Source organism: Clytia hemisphaerica, unplaced genomic scaffold, assembly GCF_902728285.1.
Source record: "Clytia hemisphaerica strain Z4C2 unplaced genomic scaffold, Clytia hemisphaerica genome assembly, whole genome shotgun sequence".
Taxonomy (NCBI): Eukaryota; Metazoa; Cnidaria; class Hydrozoa; order Leptothecata; family Clytiidae; genus Clytia; species Clytia hemisphaerica.
This window is the reverse complement of record NW_027104071.1, coordinates 2,209-24,663: the sequence shown is the minus strand read 5'-3', so window position 1 is coordinate 24,663 and position 22,455 is coordinate 2,209. Positions and strand designations below refer to the sequence as shown.

General features: G+C 34.2%; 2 protein-coding genes across 2 annotated transcripts; one reads left to right on the top strand and one right to left on the bottom strand.

The window, feature by feature from the left end:
• The first annotated feature begins 4,963 nt into the window (after positions 1 to 4,963).
• LOC136812489 (3-oxoacyl-[acyl-carrier-protein] reductase FabG-like) lies at positions 4,964 to 13,132 on the top strand. Its single transcript, XM_067068989.1, has 8 exons — positions 4,964 to 5,021; positions 5,826 to 5,965; positions 6,904 to 6,996; positions 7,459 to 7,544; positions 8,792 to 8,844; positions 9,918 to 9,958; positions 10,202 to 10,372; positions 12,941 to 13,132. Exons 1-8 carry the CDS (start codon positions 4,982 to 4,984, stop codon positions 13,097 to 13,099), a joined length of 783 nt encoding a protein of 260 aa, XP_066925090.1. The 5' UTR covers positions 4,964 to 4,981; the 3' UTR covers positions 13,100 to 13,132.
• A 2,829-nt stretch (positions 13,133 to 15,961) lies between these two features.
• On the bottom strand, positions 15,962 to 22,254 carry LOC136812488 (large ribosomal subunit protein uL5-like). The gene is made up of 4 exons (XM_067068988.1): positions 22,098 to 22,254; positions 21,702 to 21,852; positions 21,232 to 21,581; positions 15,962 to 16,032 (listed from the first exon to the last, which is right to left on the bottom strand). The coding sequence occupies exons 1-4, from the start codon at positions 22,101 to 22,103 to the stop codon at positions 16,009 to 16,011; spliced, it is 531 nt and encodes a 176-aa protein (XP_066925089.1). The 5' UTR covers positions 22,104 to 22,254; the 3' UTR covers positions 15,962 to 16,008.
• Between the last annotated feature and the right edge of the window lie 201 nt (positions 22,255 to 22,455).

The window sequence follows — 22,455 nt, the reverse complement described above, 5'->3', positions numbered from 1 at the left end:
TTCACACATCATTCATGCAATTTCCTTTTACAATTCATGCAATTTTTGTTCACACAAAGCTTTTCAATTCACGCATTCACGTAATATTTTTTAAATTTTCACGCATTCACGCAAGTGAAAATAGGCACGCATTTACGAAAACCGCTGGGGGCCATTGTAAATCGGGAAGCCGCCAGGAACAAATTTTGATATTTTTTGTAACTTAATTTTTTTAGAAATTGATTTAGATTGATTAATTAGCAATTATTAATCAGATTAATCATAGTTAACAGGTAAACTAGGTTAAATTATTATTGATGATTCGTGCCATATATTTTCGGAACATCTTCTCCATCTGTAACATTTTTCTGTAGTATTAATAGCAGTTATAATTTATTAAAAATCATTTTTACACAAAGAAGAATACAATAAAGAGATGCAAATATAAATGTGAAAAAAATATTTACTAACGTATCAATCTACAATACTCCTGAAACTGGACGCGCAGACTAATAATAATCTTGGCTACCTATATCTCAAACATCCCTCTATCTCAAACATCCCTCTATCTCAAACATCTCTCTATCTCAAACATCTCTCTATCTCAAACATCCCTCTATCTCAAACATCCCTCTATCTCAAACATTTTTTCGCAAATTTTGAGTCCCACGTAAGGTCCATTTTTCGAACCTCAGCGGTGCACCCCCGTCGGTCGACAAGGGAAGTACCCACGGGCATCCCTCTATCTCAAACATCCCTCTATCCCTATGATCTATCCCTATGATTTTTGCCTAAGACCGTCAGATTTGTCCGAAAAACACACCAAAGTGTCCGAAAAAAAATTGGCACTTCTGTTATTTTGAATATCCTACCCATTAGCTTTCCAAAATGTATAACGACTATAACAAGTGCTTTGACTAAAAAAGTCGCACGACCTCTAATAATCGAACAATTCCCCCCTACTATGCTAACAATAAAAAGATAATGTACTTAATGCCTCTCAAATACATTAAATATGCGGTTACAAAATATTTTGACATAAATTGAAAAAAGACTTCACATTTATAAACATTGTTGTCGTTATGCATTATGTGATGGTAATGTTTTATTTGTGGAAATATTTTAAAGGTAGTTTGTAGAACCTGCAAGAAGAGCACCCGTTGAGCCTGGCACATAAATCACGCGAACAGATGGTAGTTTCCTTGCTTCATAATTTGTTATCTGGCACCCGATGTAGAAATTTTCTTCCGACACGCTAAAGCTCTGAAGGTCGGGAAAATTTTCAACATCTGGAAGAAATACATTACGGAATTTCGCCTGACCGCGTAATTTTTTAGAAAAATGGGCCCGAGTGCAATTTGGACAGGGAAGGTGTCATGGCCGACAAAATTTGGGTCAGAAAAAACTTCAAAAGGTTTCACGAAATAAATTCAAATACAAAACTTTTTGGAGAAGGAATCATGCAAAATATTATCATTCTTTTCACAAGGAGAGGGCATGTAGAAATACTCAAATAAGTATTTTTCCTTCTTTAAACTGATCACAGAAGCAAAAACAAAATAGAAATAACATTGTACACAAAAAGCCTGAAAGAAGAGAAAAGTCATAATCAGCATCTATAATAACACTAAAAGAAAAACTTAAGCTATAGAAAATGAACACTAACCCTCAATGAACACTTTTGTGAAGTTTAATAAAGATTTTATCCAAAAAACTTCAGTTCTGGAACACTGAAGTCGGTTTGTCGGACAACAGTTATATTTGGAGGACGGTCTAAGATAGATAATAACATGAAAGTTACTGATAAAAGCCTAAGCCCATAGGAACATACCTGCTTTAGTTTCTTTGGTCTTTGAATGGTATCAAATTTGAGAAAGTGCAGAAAAAATCAGCCATCAAAAACAAACAAAAACAAAAGTTATGATTATCAACTTTTCTGTGGTAGAAACACATTTTTTGGGTTGGTGCACATACAGAAATTACACTGGATACTAAAAATAATATTCAGGGAGTGATAAATACAGTTAAACTACAAAAAATCCATCAAAAGAAACCAAAAACAACCATAACAGCACACCTTTTTTGAAAACTACATCAGCCATGTTGTTTGTAATTTTTGCCGACATACTCATGACGTGGTAACTAACGACAGTGATTTGACGGTCTTTTTGAGGCGCCAGATCTCAAAAAAACAATTTTTGAGCGTTCAGCACGGCCCCGAAAATGAGGGCTAAACTTATGTCGGCACATCAATGGATGACTACTATTTCTCTCCGATGGTATATTGGCCCGCTCCTTTAGAGCTTTAGCGTGGGCGGCCGCCAATACGCCATCGGAATATCAGATAACATAATTTGAAGCTTTTGTTGAATGAATTAGAATTATTTATTCATCATGTGTACATTTCTATTCATGTCGTTTATTTCATCTTATCTTTTAAATATAAGCGATTTGATTGGCTAAGAGAAGGCGAACTAATCTCGTATTTTCCTTTTGTAATTCAATGTTTAGTCAAAAGTCCCGGGTCAAAAGTATTTCAATAACATAACAAAGTCATCTTATCACATAAAAATACATAGACATATAAAAAACATAAACATTCTCACAGACAAAAATTGGGGGATAATTTTCCACCGGGGACGATATATTTTGGCCAATTTTTCCAGTGGGAAGGGTTCCCAGTGGGTCTGTAAGATGTAAGAAGGGGTGTTATAATTCACAACTTTTTCTTTATTTTGTGAATTTGATGACAAATTGAAATTGACTAGATTTTTGTAATTATCTTTCCTTAGTTTTGCATTCGAATCTATTCTCTAGAGTCGTTAAAATAACATCAAACTAATAGCATACATACCGCAGTGACTCTAAAAATAGACATCGACGGCTCAGATCGCTTTTCTTCTTCTTTCCAAATTGTACCGATCCGTTGCAAACTTTCCGGAGTGCGAAAGCAGCCGGCGAGGCGACCTTTTTTTTCAATGTGTTCTGAGAGTATATTTCAGCTAGAAATTTTGATCTGTTCTGATCAGAACTTCGAAAATTAATCAGCTAGAAATAATGATGTGTTCTGATGAGACAGGGGTATAATGAAATTCATCTAACGTGTTCTTGTTGTCTAGGTAGCCCTAGAAAGCTTCAGAACACATCTTTTAAGCTTTTAAGGAGACAGGGGTATAATCATGAGAAAATTTATGTAATCTTGTTGCCTAGTAACCCTAGAAATTTTCAGACCACATCTTTTGTGGAGAAAAACAAATATCTTTCAGGTTTATCTTGACAAACTGTTTTTCCTAGATTTTAGAACACATCAAACCATAAAGTATTGATAAGTTTAGGGAGACAAATAGTGTCATAAAGGTTTCCTAGAAATAAGAACACATCATTTGTATAAAAAATTGAAAGGTCATAACATTTGGTCTCCTAGAAGATAAGAACACATATTTCTAAATCTCTCCGCCGGCTGCTTCTGGACATGGCTTTCAGACTATATTGTACTCTGTACCTTGCGATAACCATTACTTATTGAATGCACGTTTCATATTCTTTATTTAACAGATCAGAGAATCATTTAACAGATCATTTTTAAAACACAAACTTTCTCGATTTTCTTTATATAGAAACTTGGAAATTCTCAGGACATAGTAGCCTGGATATCCAAGCTAAAATTTTTAGAAAAAACAAAATTTACCTCAACATTTACAGAACGTACAAAGTTCTTAAATTATAGAGCTTGGACTTCCTAGAGAATGAAAGTGCAAACCCATGACATGGGCCATGTTTCCAAAACTTTCCTAACCAACCCAGGGCAGCAAAACATAAATTAATAAAAAGCAGCCTTGCAAGATTTAAAGCATCTAAAGATTACACCAAAGTCCATTAACAAGTTAGCATGCATTATCTTGACCAACCATGTTTCCTTAAAAAATGAACTCGCCTCTGTTTCTTCTTTTTCATGTTTTTATGTAACAGAAAGCTGTACACTAGCAAAGGGTGGATTACCCTATTTTTGTTGCAGAATTTCACGCCATGTAGATCGACCCTTACGGCTTTAGCGAAGTGAGGGCAAGCAAGCGGACTGCATTCTGATCTGAGAATGCAAATCGCTCTAGGGAGACCAGGCTGTAAACCAGAACGTAAAATATCAAAAACTAGACTTTGAAATAGTTTACAGCCTGGATAGCCTGGATATCGAGGCTAGACATTATGGAGTTTTGGAGATTTTCTTTATAGTTTGAAAAGGGTTTACAAAGGGACGAAAAAGAAGTATTCGACGTACCTTTCTTTACCTTTCCTTTACCTTTACCGTATACCTAATATTTTTTATATTCAAGTTGCTTGTAAGCAAAATTAAAATTTCTTTTGTCCCTCCTCGGTAAAACTACTCAAAGTAGTATGTTGTGACAAATTTTCGAGGAATCGCGTTTCGCGTGCGTATTAAATTTTGCGATTCACTCAGTGAATCAAAATTCATTCAGTTTCAAAAAGTGGGAATAAAGAAAGAAAATGACTGATTTCGCTTGAAACACAACGTATTGGGTGTAAGCATACCAAAACTAATGACAAAAATAGTAACTAAGTATAATAAATTTTATTTTCGATTACTTCGTGATTTTCGGGCTATTTTGAAGATTTTACACGTGTATTATTTAAACGGTATTAAGTTAAGCGAAATTTGACCTTAAAAATCGCAAATTTAAGTACCCGTGAAATTTTGTAACACGCGAAATTTAATACCAGTTTAGTCATGCTTTGTTTGTCTTTTAGTCCAGTTGACGAGGTACTATATTGTATTTGTTTCGGAAAGTTGTTATCTTATGATTTTTAACTGTCGTTGATAAATGGATTGTTATGGATTGTTTAACGTGTCTCTCCGATAAAATCAATAAAGAATCATAAAGTATCACCTTATGAAAGAGATTTTTCTAAATGTAAAATTCAATTGTATTAAAAAGATTCATCATAAACTTTCTATTTTTTTCCTAACAGTACAATTAGTAAAAAGATGTCTTACAATTTCACTGGAAAAGTTATACTTGTTACAGGTCTGTACATTTCATTATTTAATTTTTCCTATTTCTAAACAAACTAGTTACCCTGGACAGACTTCTTTATCACACCCCTGGCTCACAGCCCCGATGGAACTTTTTTCTTCAGTGTGGATAAAAACCCCGATCGAAATCCCAATAGGGATAGAAATTTTATTGTTCCAAGGTTAAAAAATCCAGGGATGGTTTTGGAAAGCAATTTTTAGACATTTGATTTTCGGATGGGGATGAAATTCCAGGGTATTTTCCCAATCGGGACCAAATTTTTGCCAAATTTTCCAGTGGGGATGGGGTCCCAGTGGGTCTGTCACACAGAGGTGTTTTATCCGTTACGGAAAAGATAACGAACATATTTATATCCTCACACAACAAAAAAACACAAAAATAGAGAGGTACCAGGCTATAGTTAACTCTTTCTAATACTAATACTTTACAGACGTCAATGCTTGACCAAAAGTGAGTCACTTTACTTTGACATTTGGACCTTGACTGAGCCCCCCCCCCCCCAAAGCGGACCTTCCATTCACACAATCACGCAAGTGTCTTAACCAAATTCACGCATTCATGCATTTATTTTTTTCTTTAATTTTTACGCATTCACGTAAGTGAAAAAGCCCATTCAAGCAATCACGCAAACCGCTGGGGGGGCCTATACTAATAGATTGGGAATATAATCTACAATTGATGTGTTGCATGGCCTGTGATTAAGTAACTCGTTAATCACGACGAGTCAGTAACTTGTTAATCACGACGAGTCGATAATGCCAATAAAAAAAATATTTTTCACTATTATTCATTCAGGAGCAAGTTCTGGTATAGGAGCTGGTACAGCTGTGTATTTCGCAAAAAATGGTGCTAAAGTTGCCATCACTGGTCGTAATGAAGACAATTTGAAGAAAATTGCTCAAAAATGTGAAGAAGCAAGTCCTACTAAAGAAAAGGTACCTATTTATCCAAGTTTTGATAGCCTCGTTCCCTGCGTTTTATCGGCTTTTTGATGATTACTGATAGCGCTAGATAATTTTCCCTGACGTCAATCAGCAATGTGAATAACAAGCCAAACATGAGGACGAGGTTGTAGATAAGCTTGATAATCCGTTTTTTTTTAGGGCCGACAAAAGGAGAAGAGAAGAAATAGGGTCAACAAGCACAGAAATTTTTACCAGAAAGATTTTTTTTTAATTCTTTCTTCCCGTGTGCAGCCTTAGATTTATTTTGAAATAATGAAGTAGTAAACTAGGCTAGAGTTAAAGATATATTAATCATTATTCCAGTATAGTACCACAAATTATCGCCTATTAATATCACCCAGACTACAGTCTGGTGGTTTATCAATCAGATCATCGTTAAAAATGTCGAGGGAGGGCAATCATATGGTCCGACCAACGGCATGTGCCGCCCTTAAGGGTAGGTTTTTCGAGATCCTCGAAATGCACTGTACTTTTGATAGAGTGCACTACAAGGGTCTTTTAGCTGGAAACACTGTAAGGGTGTGTTTGGGGACTGCTGAATTGCAAGTCTGCCAGTAAAAATCTGATGTATCTTTATAGTTTTGACTCGCACCAATTTGGTTTGGTTTTGCACATTTTGTCGACATCTAAGTCTCATTTTCAGATGGTTTCAGCAAAATAAGATATGAAAACAAACTACACTGTAAGGGTCAGAGACAATCGGTAGAATGCACCGTAATGGTACCCTTTCACTACTCGAGGGCTGCACTGTCAGGGGATGTGTAAGGGTCCGATTCCGAAAGCTATTTTTTTGGTGGTACATGCCATTGTTTAGAAATCAAGTGCCCCCTCCCCCCCGGTCAAAATGCCATCAAAGAATATATGGTATAATTTATATAATATTATTTTTTATAATTTTCTCTTTCTAGCCACTTTTAATTGTTGGTGACTTGGCAAAAGAAAGTTATGTTGAAAAAGTTATGAATGAAATTATAAACCATTTTCAACAACTTGACGTTTTAGTAAGTATATTCCATCTCTTACTGATTATTGGTGTTCTCTCATACTTAGTTGAGTTATTTTGCGAAAATTGTTCATTATATGAAGCTAGCTGACTTAACTTAATTCTGACTGTTCGACTGAATTCTCTCATTTCCTCATCGGACGTGATTTCGTGCGATAACTGAATGACTGATTAAGTCCAAGGTTATACCATATAGCCTTCTAGAATATATATCCGGTCACTACTAAATATTCGTTACTTATTGGAAACCTCGCTATCACATATTGTTATTTATATATATGTTATCTACTCAAACAGATTTATTGCATCCTGGAAAATTTCTCTTTGAATTTCCTAAAATTCCTGTAATTTTGAGATAAAAAAACAAATCTGCAAGCAGCATATCTGATAAGGGCAGCTAAAACCTATTATTGTAGTATTGAAGAAACATTTTTAAATTTTTTTTTTGACTATTTAACAGGTAAACAATGCTGGTATTTATACTGCTGGAAATTGTCAAAGTTTAACAATGGATACTTATGATAAACAGATGAATGTTAATATGCGGTAAAGAGTTTCATTAACAATTTTGTGTGTTTCTTTAATCTTACTTAAGGGCTCTGACCACATAGTCGGAAATTTGATTTTAGTAGTTGAACATAAAAGTTATATTTTAGGTTCTTTAACACTTTTAACGAAGAATTGCCTTTATAAATTGCTTTTTAATCAAATCCCTTAAGAGTAATTACCTTAAGTGGATAAATTTTGGCGGGGATTAAATTTGGCGAATTTGGCGAATTGTGCCAAAATTCGCCAAATTAAATCCTCGCCAAAATTTCCAAATTTGACAATTCGCCAAATTAAATCCCCGCCAAATTTAACAAAAAGAGAATTATGTGAAAAATCACAACTTTTTAGTATATTTTTGAGTAATTTTTACCCATTTCAGTGTGACAAAATTTCTAATTCGCCAAATTAAATCCCCGCCAAATGTTACGAAATTGATGTATCACCAAATTAAATCCCCGCCAAAAATCGCATTTTGGCCAATCGCCAAATTAAATCCACGCCAAAATTTATCCACTTAAGGTAAGAATTTAATGGCAAAAATGACGTTATGAATTTTAAAAAGACGTTAATAATATGTTGCATCACCTTCTTTTATAAAAAGTGCTAAGTTTTAATGGGTAATTAACCTTTTTGTTTCGATTTTATTTTAATTATCTGCAAAAGATTGAACCATCTAAAAATTTTCGGAAAAGTTTTCTAAATTGATGTTTCAAAAGTTATGACTCTTTTTGTACAACAAATTGGGATGAAAAATTGTTCAAAAGCCACTATTTTCAAGATTTTGAGACGAAGAAGCTTTTGGAAAAACTTTCCGAAAAAATAATTTTAGTTCGGTAAAAGATACACCATCTACCGCAAAAAAAATTTCAAAATGTTTTTTTCTTTGCCAAAAATAAGCTCTTCAAAGTTAAAATACTCCTCTTCGCAAAAGTCTTCATTCTCTTCTTCATCAAATTTTTTCATCGTGATTCTGAAATTTTCAGACTCAAGTATAGTTGGCCTAACAGAATATGTATAACATGCCACAGTTTTGTGGGGTACATCAAGTAGAACTTTATATTTTGTAAGTGGCCAATATTAAAAATTCACTATGGTCAGAGCCCTTAAAACGCAACAGGGGTAAAGAAATGCTTTTCTGTCACTTTTCATTTTTTGATATCGAGAACTTCTTATCGATTCATTGTATAGGATTCGTTCGAAAATCTTTGTATCGAGTTTGAATGTTCTATATTTCTCACTTTTAGTTCTGTGTTTTATTTGACAAAACTTGCATGTCCACATCTTATCAAAACTAAAGGTACATTGTATTCAATTTTATTGTTATAAAATCATGTCCATAGTCTCAACTTCAGTTGAGCTATAATCTGAGAATGTCCGTGTGTCTGTGCATCTGTGTCTGTCTATATGCCCCAAAACTTTGGGGAAGCTTCAAGAGGCCAAAACCTAACCGATTTGTCTAAAATTGGATACAATTGGGTAATTTATTCAATCTATGTTAGATCACTTTAATAGTTTTACCATGATTCTCTATGTACCACTACATATGTGCTTGTAAGTCCCAAATTAGAAGAATTTCATTAACAAAGAAAAGCAGCATTCCGTATTTAAAACTTCGGAACAGTAGAATAACGGTTCCTTGCACACTTGTTCCTTGGGTGAATACCTGGGGATGTTTTTTTCATTAAAAAAAATTCAAATCATTTTAAAGCTACTGAAGTTGAGCCTTGCAGTACGCACGTTCGACTTCATTAAAATCCTGATAACTCGAACACACGATAAGACTATTTCATAGTCCATATTAAAAAGCCGTGTCCGAGCGGGTGAATTGTATTTGTCGCGCGGGAACAGGAATTTGTCTAAGTTTCTTTTCTATATTTTTACGGCCACAGACCCAGTTGAAAATCAGCGTTACGTACGGTGATTTTCTTCCTACTATTATAATTAAACTTGGAATAGTCTTGCCAGTTACGGTACGAACTTTATTTTCAATTCTCGGGGACCTTAAATTCAAATATACTTTTTCGTGTTCCTACCCTAGGTAAGTGAACTACCGGACGTGCGGCCCTTAAGGGTAGGTTTTTTGGTTTTCTTTGTGAGCAAGTGGGAAAAAATGCACTGTAAGGGTGTAAAATTTGAGAAAATACCAAATTTCGAGGTAAAATTTGAGAAATTTCAAAAGATTTTGCCCTGAAAAGGGCAAAAAATTTCGAAAAATTGCACTATAAGGGTCGATTTTCAGCCCCCCGGGCCCTAACCATCGCCCTTGCATTGCTTTGGGTTTTGAATTACGGGCTTCGAATTCTCCGTAATTTTATTTTGTAAGTGAAATTACTTAGATTCTCTAAATATTTGTTTCTACTTTATATACAGGGAACATTATAAACGTATCAAGTCTTTCAAGTCTTCGAGCAGTAAGATATCTATATCCAAGCCTGAGTAGTTATTCTGTTTTTAAATTTCTCCTTCATATTTTTGTCTAAAGTCATTTCTCTGTTTGAACATTGAGAAATGGTGAAATATAGTTCAAACACCTCTTATCATTTCCTTAAATTCTGATTTATCAGTACGATAAAATAATTTGCTATCCTTTTAAATCACGATCTCATAAATCGTTTTCATAAAAGTGTTAACAATTTAATTCTACTTTCTTTCAGAACACACACGCAGTTGCATACTCACTATCCAAAGCTGCGTTGGATCAATTCACAAGGACAACAGCCTTGGAGCTCGCATCACACAAAGTTCGTTGCAATGCTGTTAACCCTGGTGTGATTGATACTGAGATCTTTGTCACGTCTGGATTGACCGAAGAACAACGTGACGGGGTAATAGACCTTTTCATAAATTACGTCACGAATATCACTTGCCTCGTATTCAAACAATTATCATGGTGATTATGTCTCTTGAGACATTGAATGGGTTTTTATGAATAGGAAGTAGTTTTAATAAAATCTGCTGGGAGTTAATCACCATGGCAATAATTTCAAAACGAGGCAAGCGATGTTCGGAACGTAATTTATGAAAAGATCTACCTAATATTCAATATTTTATCGGACAAAAAACTATCGGACTAATTTTTAAACTTCTCGAAGATTTCACGATCTCAAACTCTTATTACTTATACATGTTTTTTATAAGCAGGTGTCTGCCCCTATATCAGGTTCGCATTATGCTTAGCATTCTATTGTTCTCAAAAAATAGAGCTATTGTTTAGGTGCCAAAAACTGAGCCTGCGTATCCTTATAAACGTTATGCTTATAAAAGAAAAAACATGTATGCTTATATCTATCTCTATATCGATCTTCTTTCTTTTTCTTTCTTGAAAACATCTTGAGAACATCTCTTGATTTTTCCATTTTTTTGGATACAATGAAACACCCTCTTCACTTCTCACAGACCCTTCCCACTGAAAAAATTGGCCAAAATATCGTCCCCAAGTGGAAAATTATACCCTAATTTTTGTCCCCGCTGAAAATATTCAGATAAAGCAAATCCGCACTACAAAACATTGTGCTATTTTTTCTATCCCCACTGAATATTCTGGCTAGGAAACATAATGGAATTCAAATCCCCAGCCATAAAAACATGGGAATATCTCCATCGATTTTTGGTCCGTTATTTCTACCCCCACTGGCTGATAAAATCTCACTGGGTCTGTGAGAAGGGGGTGTAATGAAAAACTACTTGGAAGAAAAAAGGTTTTCTTAAGGTGGTCGTTAACACTTCTGAGATAGGATCATTTTTTTTGGGTTGATTTTTCAATTTTTGGTTTAAATTAAAGTTTGAACCTTACTAAACAATATCCCAAAGTTTTATTTGATATAAAGAAGAGGAAAGTGGAAAAATTTAGGTCTTTAGACACCTACCTGAGCAGATCTTGCGGTCCGCCCTAACCGCCCACCCCGCCGCCCGTCACGAAAACCGCAATATTCGCTCTTCTGGTCCTTGGAGCGACTCTAAATTTTTACCGTCGCTACTTGGAGCCACAAAGAACATTTCCGGAAAATTTTACACCGGTACTGTTAATAGTTCCGGATTTATGACAATCAAAACAAACCCGCCATCTTGAATCTTGTCAAACTTCAAGTGTGGATTTTTGGTAAAGGGAATAACTGTTTCATGGCTTATTTTCTTGTAGTTAGTAAGTGATGGTTTAATGCTTCCATTTATATAAAGAGCTTCTCAAAAACTCCAAGGAACATTTTTACTTGATAATCTTTCTAATTTCCTCCCCATTGGGATCAAATTTCAGCGCCACAAATGTGTGACAGGTACGTGAAACGTTTCTTCTGTTTTCTCTCTCTTTTTAAGTTATTTAATTGATAATTTACCTTTAAAAACGTCCATAATATATTCTTGAAACTAACCATACACCTTTAGTTGGGTTTCGATAGTGATATAGTTGATTTTGGTGCATTTCGGGGTTTTCGCAAAAGTGAAAGTGAAAGTGCTCTTTACTAGACTTGAGTGCAGCTTGTATTTCAAGTAACGGGGATGAAAATTTGCTTTTCTACAATAAAATGTGTTACTTTAACCAATGAAAAGGTTAGGGAATATTTTTCAATCACTTTTCACCAACTTTTAGCTTTTTCGCAGGCAAAAGTAAGGTTTACGCAACTTTTTTGCATGTTTGCGGTAAATCTCAGGGTTCCAGGCGAAGCCATGAATTTGCTGACACATGCAAAAAAAATGGCTTTACTTTCTTTCTTATATTGAAAATTGAATAAGTGCATCAAGTTCAACTGAAATATGTCAAAAATCCCATATTAAAAGCTTTTTTTCCTCTTTTTACAGCAATAAATAGTTTTAAGGCCAGTTTACGCAAAACAGCAAAACCGGGGGTTTTTGATCTCTTGGCGGAAATATCTCAGGATTGGATGGTCCGATTGGCATGAAATTTTCAACACAGCTTTCCCTCATGGAAAGGTGTGATCTGAGTGAAACAGTTTTTTAAAAAAATGTTTTGTTAATTTTATATTTATAAAAAACATTTTTTTGGTTTTTTACCCCCTGATTTTATTTTTTTCAAATTTTTTTTTCACTCAGATCACAGAAGGTCACTAGTGTAACATAACTGCCAAATATCAAAAGCTAACTCCTTCTGGTTGCTGAGATTTTTCTGCCAAGAGATTTTCGAATCTATTTTTAGAAGTGACGTCATGACCCCCGTCTTTGATATTTTTTATTATTTTTTCTATTTTTAGAACAACATAATAATGAAGTACCATCATACAAAGTTTCAACAATATATCATTTATACATTTTGAGATATTTCAATTTGAATATTTTTTGACATTTTCAAAAAGTTTGTTAACGACCACCTTAAGATTTTTGTTAGGAAAATATATTCAAAGCAAATCTTTTTTTTAACTTTCATCACACTTTCATTGCAGCTCATGAAACGCACTGCTGATATGTATCCATTGGGAAGACATGGTGAAGTCGTAGAAGTAGCATCTGTCATTGCTTTCTTAGCTTCCGATTCTGCATCGTTTATCACTGGAGCTATTGTTCCTGTCGATGGTGGAATGAACTTAGCATGTCCTCGATAATGAAAACAGGTTCTGTTTTGATAGGTTTTTTAATGTATAATTTAGTAAGGCTTAACTATAAAAATGCATAACCAGAGGCGTAATATTTTAATAATTTTGAATAATTTTGATAGCTTTTCAAAATGGATAAAGTAGTAGAGGATTTTCCTAAAAACTAAATATTTCGACAAAACATTTCAGGTACTACAGCCCAGAAGAATTATTTTTTCATTTAATCCAACACAGAACTATTTTTAAAATAATTTCCTTTTGCTTGTATGATTTGGTATAATTATAATGTTGTGCTAGCAACGTCACTTACTTTGTAAGTTATTATTTCATTAGGATGATAAATCTGAATAATGAATAGCTTGTCAATACGGCTTGATTGATTCAAGAATAAATCTCAAGACCCTAAAGAATGATAATCAAATACCGCAAAGTTTGACTCCGGATAAATTCGTAAAATAGTAAACTGCATACTGATACAGTCTGCTAGACATTATTATGGTAATATTTGCTCTTTATCTTTGATTCTCACAGTGATTAGATTGACACATGCGCGATAAAATTTATATTATTAGTCTTCAGATGTTGACATATTCTTTGAAAACTCAACCTTTGATACTTAGGATATACTTTATCCAGTCGATGAATTTGCTTACGTCATTAAAATGATAATTTGGGTGAGTTAGGGCGTGTCTAGATTTTTTTAAACATCAAATCCCATATCCGCACCCATTCTCAGGGATTCACTTATGGATTTTTAGATTACCTATATCTTAAGGTTTCAGGAGCCGGTTCCTAAGTGGATCTCTAAAATCTCGCTGCTATTGGTCGCGAAAACTTAGGGTAAACTGTTAGGTTTTTGAGACTTGTCTTAAGTTACTCGAGAAATCACAGGATCCTCAAGACTGCAATCATTCATAAAAACAAAACTGATGCATTTCGATAATCATTCTCTTGTTCTCCCGTACCTTATACCAAAAACATACAGCACAGATTCGAGAAGTTTCTAAAACCCAGACACTTCTAATTAGCACATAGGCACCTTAGAGCACAGGGACATGGTAGATCAATCCTATCATTTATGCTTTATATTAGCTACAATCAGGGACAAAATACTTGGCACAAAAGGGAAATTCACCGGGGTGTTTTGAAACCACAATCGATTTGTAAGTGCTCTAAAGTAGGTTCGAAGGGTAGAGTTTTAACTCTGAGTTTTAACGCTAGACTTAAGACTTAGGACCTTAGGATCCAAAAGTTTAAAAATGGTCCAGTAGGGCTTGAAATATAGCCTAGAAACCAATAAATCCCTCCCAGATCGAAATAATCGATGAAATCAAGTTGAGGGCCTGAAATTGACATTCTCGCTCGAACTTCAATTTTCGAAAAATGGTAAATTAGCCAAAAGTGCAAATATATTATGGCACGGATTGTATATAACTGAAAAAGAAAAATGCTGATGCCATGGTTTTTGAACCAGTAGAAACAAGCTAGATGTTGAATGGACCTACCTTATGATGAAATTTAAGATAGCAATAAGGAGAAAAATGAAAACAATCAGTCAGAAAATATAGCGTTTAGCGAAATTGCAACACGCATTAAATTTTATCATTGATTGGGGGAGAGGGAAGGGGAGTAGGGAAAAAATAGAAAGTTCCGGTCGCAAAAATCAGTTTTATTGTTGATAATTGAATCATGCTTGATGGTGGGCATTATTATCAATAATGTTTTTGTGTGAAAAAACAACAAAGAAATATAAGGAAAAAGTCCAATGAAAATCTGTAAAAACGACGATTCCCGAAATATTTCTGGCATTTTCGGCCGGAAAAAAAAATTGCATAAAAATCCGAATAGGCCATGTTTTGGGTATTTCTAATACGCATCTTTCTGCAAAAAATCAGAAAAAACTAATGATGAAGATTCGAGACAATTTCAAAAATCCGGTTTTCGGGCATATTTCCAGCATTTTTGGCCGGAAAAAAATGTTTTTCGAAAATTGGGCTTCGTCACATTTTAGGTATTGTCATTTTGCATCAGTGTGCAAAATTTCATAAAAAAATATAAAGTACATCTCGAGAGAAATTCAAGAAATATTGTCTTTCCGGCGAAAAAAGGTTGTTCCGCCGATTTTTAAGTAGTTCCGGCTTCAAAAATCATTTTTATTGAAAATTGAAACATGCTTGATGCTGGGCATTGCTATTACTAATGTTTTCGAATGAAAAAACAACCAATTATAAGGAAAAGTCCAGAAAAACGGCGATTTCCGGCGTTTTCGGCTAACTAATTACCGAAAGGCATATTGCCTTCAATCAAGAGATATTGATTTGATTCTTATAAAGTAGATGCTTATAATAAAAATAAATACGCTCTCATTTTTTGAGAATCACTGTGCAAAAAAATCAGAAAGGTTTAAAGAGCCAATCCCGAGAACAGCTAGTAACAGAATAACGAACGAAGGAACATCGGCTAATTTAAAGGACCTCCATCCACCGGGGTTAAGTCCAAAAATCCCATTTTCGAAGAAGTATATTCACCGACACCACTTGACAAAATTGGCACCGTGTTGTACGAAAACTGGAGTTCCTTAAAGGAAGAAATTTTGGCGGGTGGCCGAAAAGCTTTTTCAGAGGGAATTTAATTTGGCGGTTGCAGGATAATTTTGGCCAAAATCGTTATGAGAATGCTCACTATGTACATGTTTTTTCTTTTATAAGCATAACGTTTATGCAGGCTCAGTTTTTGGTACCTAAACAATGGCTCTATTGTTTGAGAACAATAAATTGCTAAGCATAATGCGAGCCTGATGTAGGGGCAGACACTTGCTTATAAAAAAAAACAAAACATGTATTGGACTAAGGAAAAAAAAAACGAATTCAATTTTATAATTATTTTCATTTATTACAGCAACCACCATTTTACAGAATTCACTTCATCAGAATACCGTCGTACTAAAAAATAGAAAAACGAAAGAATAATTAGATAGTGGCTTTAATGATCCACTTCTACAAAATGCAACACATAGGAAACGAATTATTTCCACCTTTAGGACAAATTATGAAGGTGAAAAATTACGTGTTAACAGGTGAGGACAATTTCCGCACATTTGTTGTTTACTGAGGTAATTGGTAAAGATAATTGATTCCAAGTTAAAAACACTTCCAATTTTTTATCATATCAGACATTTGATATTTAACAAATGTAAATTTCCAAATGGCTAGTATTCAAGTATTCTTTAAATACAGGGTGTGGCCCCCAAAACGGCGATCAAATTTGAAATTTCTCTCAAATCTAGAGGAAAAGAGATTTTACAAAAATTTTTGCTGCATGAAAACCTTTTACATCTCTACTTTATTTCCTGGAAGTTCTTTTTCAAAATTTTCAATTTCAACAATATTTTTCAATCGCTTAAAGATAGGTAGCTTTTTTCTAATGGCCCCCAAAACGGAGGTTTGAAATTTTAGCGATTTCTCGAGATACCTTTAAGATATGAATACAAAATTTTGACCATAGTTTTGAAATATGATTTAGAGGGTTGTGGGCATAAATTTATTTGATAAAATTTTTAGCATACCCCTGGTTGTCAAAATGCAGGTTTGGGGCCCCCAAAACGGAGGTGTAGTTAAAATCAAATTATTAAGCCCAGTGGTAATAGGGGGAAAAACTATGAACATATTTGTGTTTTCCCTTAAATTTTCGACCCGATGGAAGTAAAATTTATGATTTTTATGAAATATTTCAAGATTTTCGATATTACTAAGTCCAAACTGAAAATTTAGAAATTTTCAAAATGACAATTTTGATTTAACAACGTCTTAATCAAGTTTTTGAAAACAAATCTCTAGTAGGGGGAATTTTGTTCGATTTTTTGGAATCGCTCGACTGTTTTGTTAGAAGCACTTGTTATACATTTTTGGAAAGCTAAGGGGTAGGGGAATCGAAATTACTATGTTTCCAATTTTTTTTCGGACACTTTGGTGTGATTTTCGGACAAATATGACGGTCTCAGGCAAAAATCATAGGGTTAAAAATTAATGAAAATTTTAGCTCGAGAAAACGGAGACCTGTTGTATATTTTTGGAAAGCTCTCAAAAAATTAAGATTAGAGATATATTGCAAGTATAGGTGATTTCTGTACCTAACTCGAGATATTAACCCTTGAAAACCGTGTTTTTCAGCCAGAAACAGCTATTTTGTCCAGTTTTTGCGCTTTTTGAAGCTCAATATCTCGAGCTAGGTACTGAAATCACCTATACTTGCAATATATCTCTAATCCTAATTTTTTGAGAGCTTTCCAAAAATATACAACAGGTCTCCGTTTTCTCGAGCTAAAATTTTCATTAATTTTTAACCCTATGATTTTTGCCTGAGACCGTCATATTTGTCCGGAAATCACACCAAAGTGTCCGAAAAAAAATTGGAAACATAGTAATTTCGATTCCCCTACCCCTTAGCTTTCCAAAAATGTATAACAAGTGCTTCTAACAAAAAAGTCATGCGATTTTACAAAATGCCCTCTACTACTCTTTTGAAAATAGTTCCATTCATGTATGGAATAAGCTGTGAAAATTTTAGAAAAAAAGCTTAACTGAAACTGAAAATATTAAGCTTTAAGGATATTTTTCTCCTATATTTTGCAAAAAAATGACTGAATTAGCCGTTTTTGCTGATTCAGCGAAAATTTATATATATAATGTTAATTTTTTGTTATAAACTATTAACTCAAGGTGATAGGAATAGAATTCCAAGATTTTTTGCTTTTTCTCATATTTAAAATTTTCGGTTTTGTCAATGCTGATTCTAGGGCTCCAAAATACTGGTTGACCTTCAAGATGCTATACACGTTTTTTTTTAAGAACAAACTATATAAGAACGTAAGGCTTCGAAGCCCAAAAATTTAAGAACATTCTAAGAACATACTGAGGCTTTGGAGACTTAAAAACATGCAATTTCTTAAGAAATTACATCAAAATGCTCAAAAAATATTGAAAATAAGAACATTTTAAGAACATTTTTTACATAGTTCGGAAGGGGGTCACTACCCCCCCTACCCTAGAGCTACCCCCCCTACCCTAGGTTCTTCCCCCTTTTAAAATTTGATGTCACCCCCCTCAAAATTTTAAAATCCTACCATAATTCTACCGGTGAAAAAGCAAGAAAATAGAACACACTGCATTGCGAAAAAAATAGAATCATTTTGAATCGAATGTTTCAAACATACTAAACAATTAATAAAGAAGACGTTGCATTGTAAATTAAAAATAAAACTTCTAATTTGGGAAAACACAAAAAAAACATACCACTGACATCTTACCCCCCCCTTTCTAGATGAGCCCCCCCCTTTCTGAAAACTTCCCCCTTTCTAGAAAAAATTCTCTTACCCCCCCCTTTCTGAGATTTTCTGAACATCGCTACCCCCCCCTTTATAAGGGGGGGGGGTGCGAACTATGATTAGGCTTCAAATCCAAAAAACTAAAAGCATCCAAAGGCTTCAAAATTTTTTGACGTTCTTATAAAAAAAAGAACGTGTATCTTTTACCCAGCCTCTAAAGTCACAGATGTATTTGCATTTTCTGAACGGCATTAGGTGTAGAAAGTTTCCTATACCCCGTTTTCATAACTTATTTTCAATATTCAAGGAGCTAGAGTGAGTTATATGCAATTTTTATCTAATTTGTGTTAAAATATTTCCTTTAGACGCAAATATGTTATTTTGAATCTGTCTCAAACCAGCAAAAACATGCTTTTTTTAAGTATAACCATCATTCTTTCAAAATAAACAAAAATCGTTTAATTCTGATAAATCTACAAGTCAGAATCTTCATTTTAATGAAGACCTCCGTTTTGGGGGCCGTCTCCGTTTTGGGGGCCATATACTGTAGTCTTAGTAAAATGGAACTAATTCTTTTGTAACTAATAGCTAAATTTCTATTAGAAATCTGCCAAGATTCCTAAGTTAAAATACTCTTAGCCTATAGACACACTTTAAAGCAGCCACTACTAACCCACTAGCCACTACTGACCCACTAGAAATTTGAATATCAAAAGGATTTAAAACTGGGATTAATAGGGATTTTAAATAAACGAATGTCTAAAACAGAGCTGATTGGCTTAGGTTTTGAAACTCTACTATTTCATAGAAAACTCAAAGTGCATGCATTTAAGCTGAAAAACAAAATAAACAAAAAAACAATGCGCATACCCTGAACTCTAGCCTAACTGTCAACCTCAATAATTCAAAAAAAAAAAATCCTCAAAGGAAACAGAGTACCTAAAAAAGATTCTCAAAAATCAACCTCAATTGGTAACAAATCTTACAAACTTCACAGGTCTATGATTAAAGTTTTATAAAAAAGACCACCTAATGACCACCCCAGAAACAACAGGTTTATAATAAACACTTGAAATTCCGGTATTACAAATCTATGTATCTATTTATTTATCTATCTATCACTATCTTTAGCTGCACACTTTGTATTAGTTACCTAAATTACACTTTGTTACAAATGAGGTTGAAAGACAGACAGGCCATATTTCAGAAAGGCAGGACAGGGTCTGTTGGTGGCCAAGAGAGACACTTTTACTATTGTTTTTCCACTACAAGGTTGTTTTTACCAAAATTCTAGTGATTTAAGGAGGGACAGAATGGACGCTAAAGAAAGATGGCCTGACAGAGGTAACCCTGGGTAAGCTGCAAACTGCTTAGCCTCTCTGCTAAAAATTACAAGTTTGCTAAGAATACTGATGTTTCTATCATATCACTGGAGATGTGTTGAACATATGTTGTTCGAATGTCCCATGCAATAGACATATCTGAGCTGTTTTCTAGAATCAAAATACATTTTCAAACCAAACATAGGCATTGAAAAACTTTCCCCATACCCCTGAAAAATGTATTGCTTTGTCTAAAGATAAATCAAAGCATTAATCTTGCTTAATTTTCTATAAAAATATTGCGCCACAGGGGAAAGTTTTTCAGATTCATGAGCTTCAATTTGAGTAATTGAAGCAAACTATTAAGCTGAATTATTTTAGCCCCCACGTTAAGTAATGAGATTTTAGCTCCCCCCAAGTACCTTTTTTGGGAAAATTTTTATAGCCTCACGACTCAAAAAGACCAACATTTCAATACAATTCAAGAAGTATTTGTCCCTCTCAGCCAATTTTTTTCTGTGTGAAAATTTTAATATCCTGATTCACAAAAGTTATTGATCACAAAGAATTTTTTTTCATCAAATTGCAAAGTAAATGACACAAATTTTGCAATTTTTTGACCTCACAAAAGTTTCTGCTCATCATAAGTTTGTATTTCTCCCCCTTCTTTAAAAAAATAAATAAAAAAATCCCCCTTTTTCAAATGGCAATTTTTTTACACCCCTTATTTTAAGAAGGGGGGGGGGACCATGCATCTTTTTCAGCCTTTTTCAAACTCCACTGAAAGCACAAATTTCACTTGCTTCTACCATCATGCACAAATTCCCAACTTTAAAAGCACAGTTTAGAGTTTTTCGATAAAAAAAAACTTCTCTTTTATTGACCAGCGCGCTACTATTTCTTTCAAAATTGTTGCAAATTAATCATCTCATTCTAATTTTCATTTCGATTAACAATATCAATGTGGGTACAGATAGACAAACACTCAACAGTGATGGCAGGTGTATAGGCAAGATCAGCGTGATAAGGGACATGATTGCAAAAAAATCATGATTTTGAAAAGGCTAAACTTTGTTTTAAAAATTACAGCCAATAAGGGCGAGGGGGTTCAAAGCTTATCAACCCAATGCGTTTTGTTGAGGACCCCTTAATGATACATAATTATGAACTTTTTGAAAATATTATATTAGTATTTAGTTTTTTCACTGTTTCTGCATGTCTTTGCTCCAAACACTAAAATCACAATGACTCCTCAGCACTATACCGTATGTCGAATGTCAGTATCACCATCTTAACTCTGTCACCCTATTCTCAGAAAAGATAAATAATAAATAAGCTGGAGATTTCTAAAAATTTCAGAATGTACTCTTCAATATACTTGTAATGACTGACCCCTTGTAAAATAAAGGCCTCATACTTCCTTGGAGTTTGACAATACCTCTGCATGATTGAGAAATAGAATGGCCTATTTTTAGTATTCAATTAAAGTTTCTTACTTTGTGTTGAAACCATTTCATTGAATCTGCTTTTCTGATACGGTGGGGAAATCCAACTTTAGCCTTCTTGCGTCTTCTGTAAGCAACATTATATCCTGGTCGTGCAAGGACAACATAAAAGTCCATTCCATAAATACCAATGCTGGGATCGTATTTGATTCCTAAATCAATGTGTTCTGCAATACCAAAACCAAAGTTTCCGGTTTCAGAGAAGTTTCGTCTCCGTAATTCGTATTCCTTGACTTTGAGCCCCTTTTCTAAGATTTCTTCAGCCTTGGCACCTCTGACGGTACAATGGACAGCAATCTTTTCATTACGACGGATTCCAAAGGATCGGACAGTATATCGTGCTGTGATAGAAAGTACAGATTTTATGTTATGATCAATATTCTCAGATATAGCCATAAATTGATTTTAAGGGTGGAACAATTCCACATGTTAAACATATACAAATTTGACTCCAAACATACCTTTTGAGAAAACTGGAGTTTGTCCAGTTAAGGCTTCCAACACTTTTCCTGCACGGACAAGTCTGTCGCCACTTTCTCCGACACAAATGTTGAGACATAACTTTTGAATCCTGATTTCCTTCATAGGGTTGGCCTTGTCCTTCTTCTCGTCCTATAGAGAAATGGTGATGTAAAAAATCAATCAATGCCACATCCCATCATACATAGGATATATCAGTTTAACAGGTATTATCATAACCAACAACAAGTACCTCAGTTTCAAGTATATTCACCAAAAATGATGCAAAAAAAGATTCGAAAATAAATTTTGTACATCCTCAATGTTAGCAGGTTGATTTCTAGCCACAACTAGCATATCTAGAACGGTTTTCCACGTGAAAATGATAAATTCCTTACCGCCATGTTGCTGTGTAAAGTTAGTAAAGGCCGATCGCGAATAAAAGATCCTCCATGAGCGAGAAGGAACGTGAAATTTATGGAAAACGCGGAACGTATTCAAAGGAGATTTACTTTTCAACGAAGCATTTCGCAGGACCTAGGATTTTACTTTTAATGCCTTATTGTTTAAAATTTCTTCACTATTCTGATTTAAAACAGTTTTTAGTATAAAATGAATCATTCCCTTACTGTTTTGTGTGAAAAAATTCCAAAATTATTTTCCACCTCTAGATAAAATCTACTTTGCATAATTTATTGTTTTTAATTTTTTTATTCGATTCGATTTTTCATGATGGCCACGTTGCAGTGAGCGAAA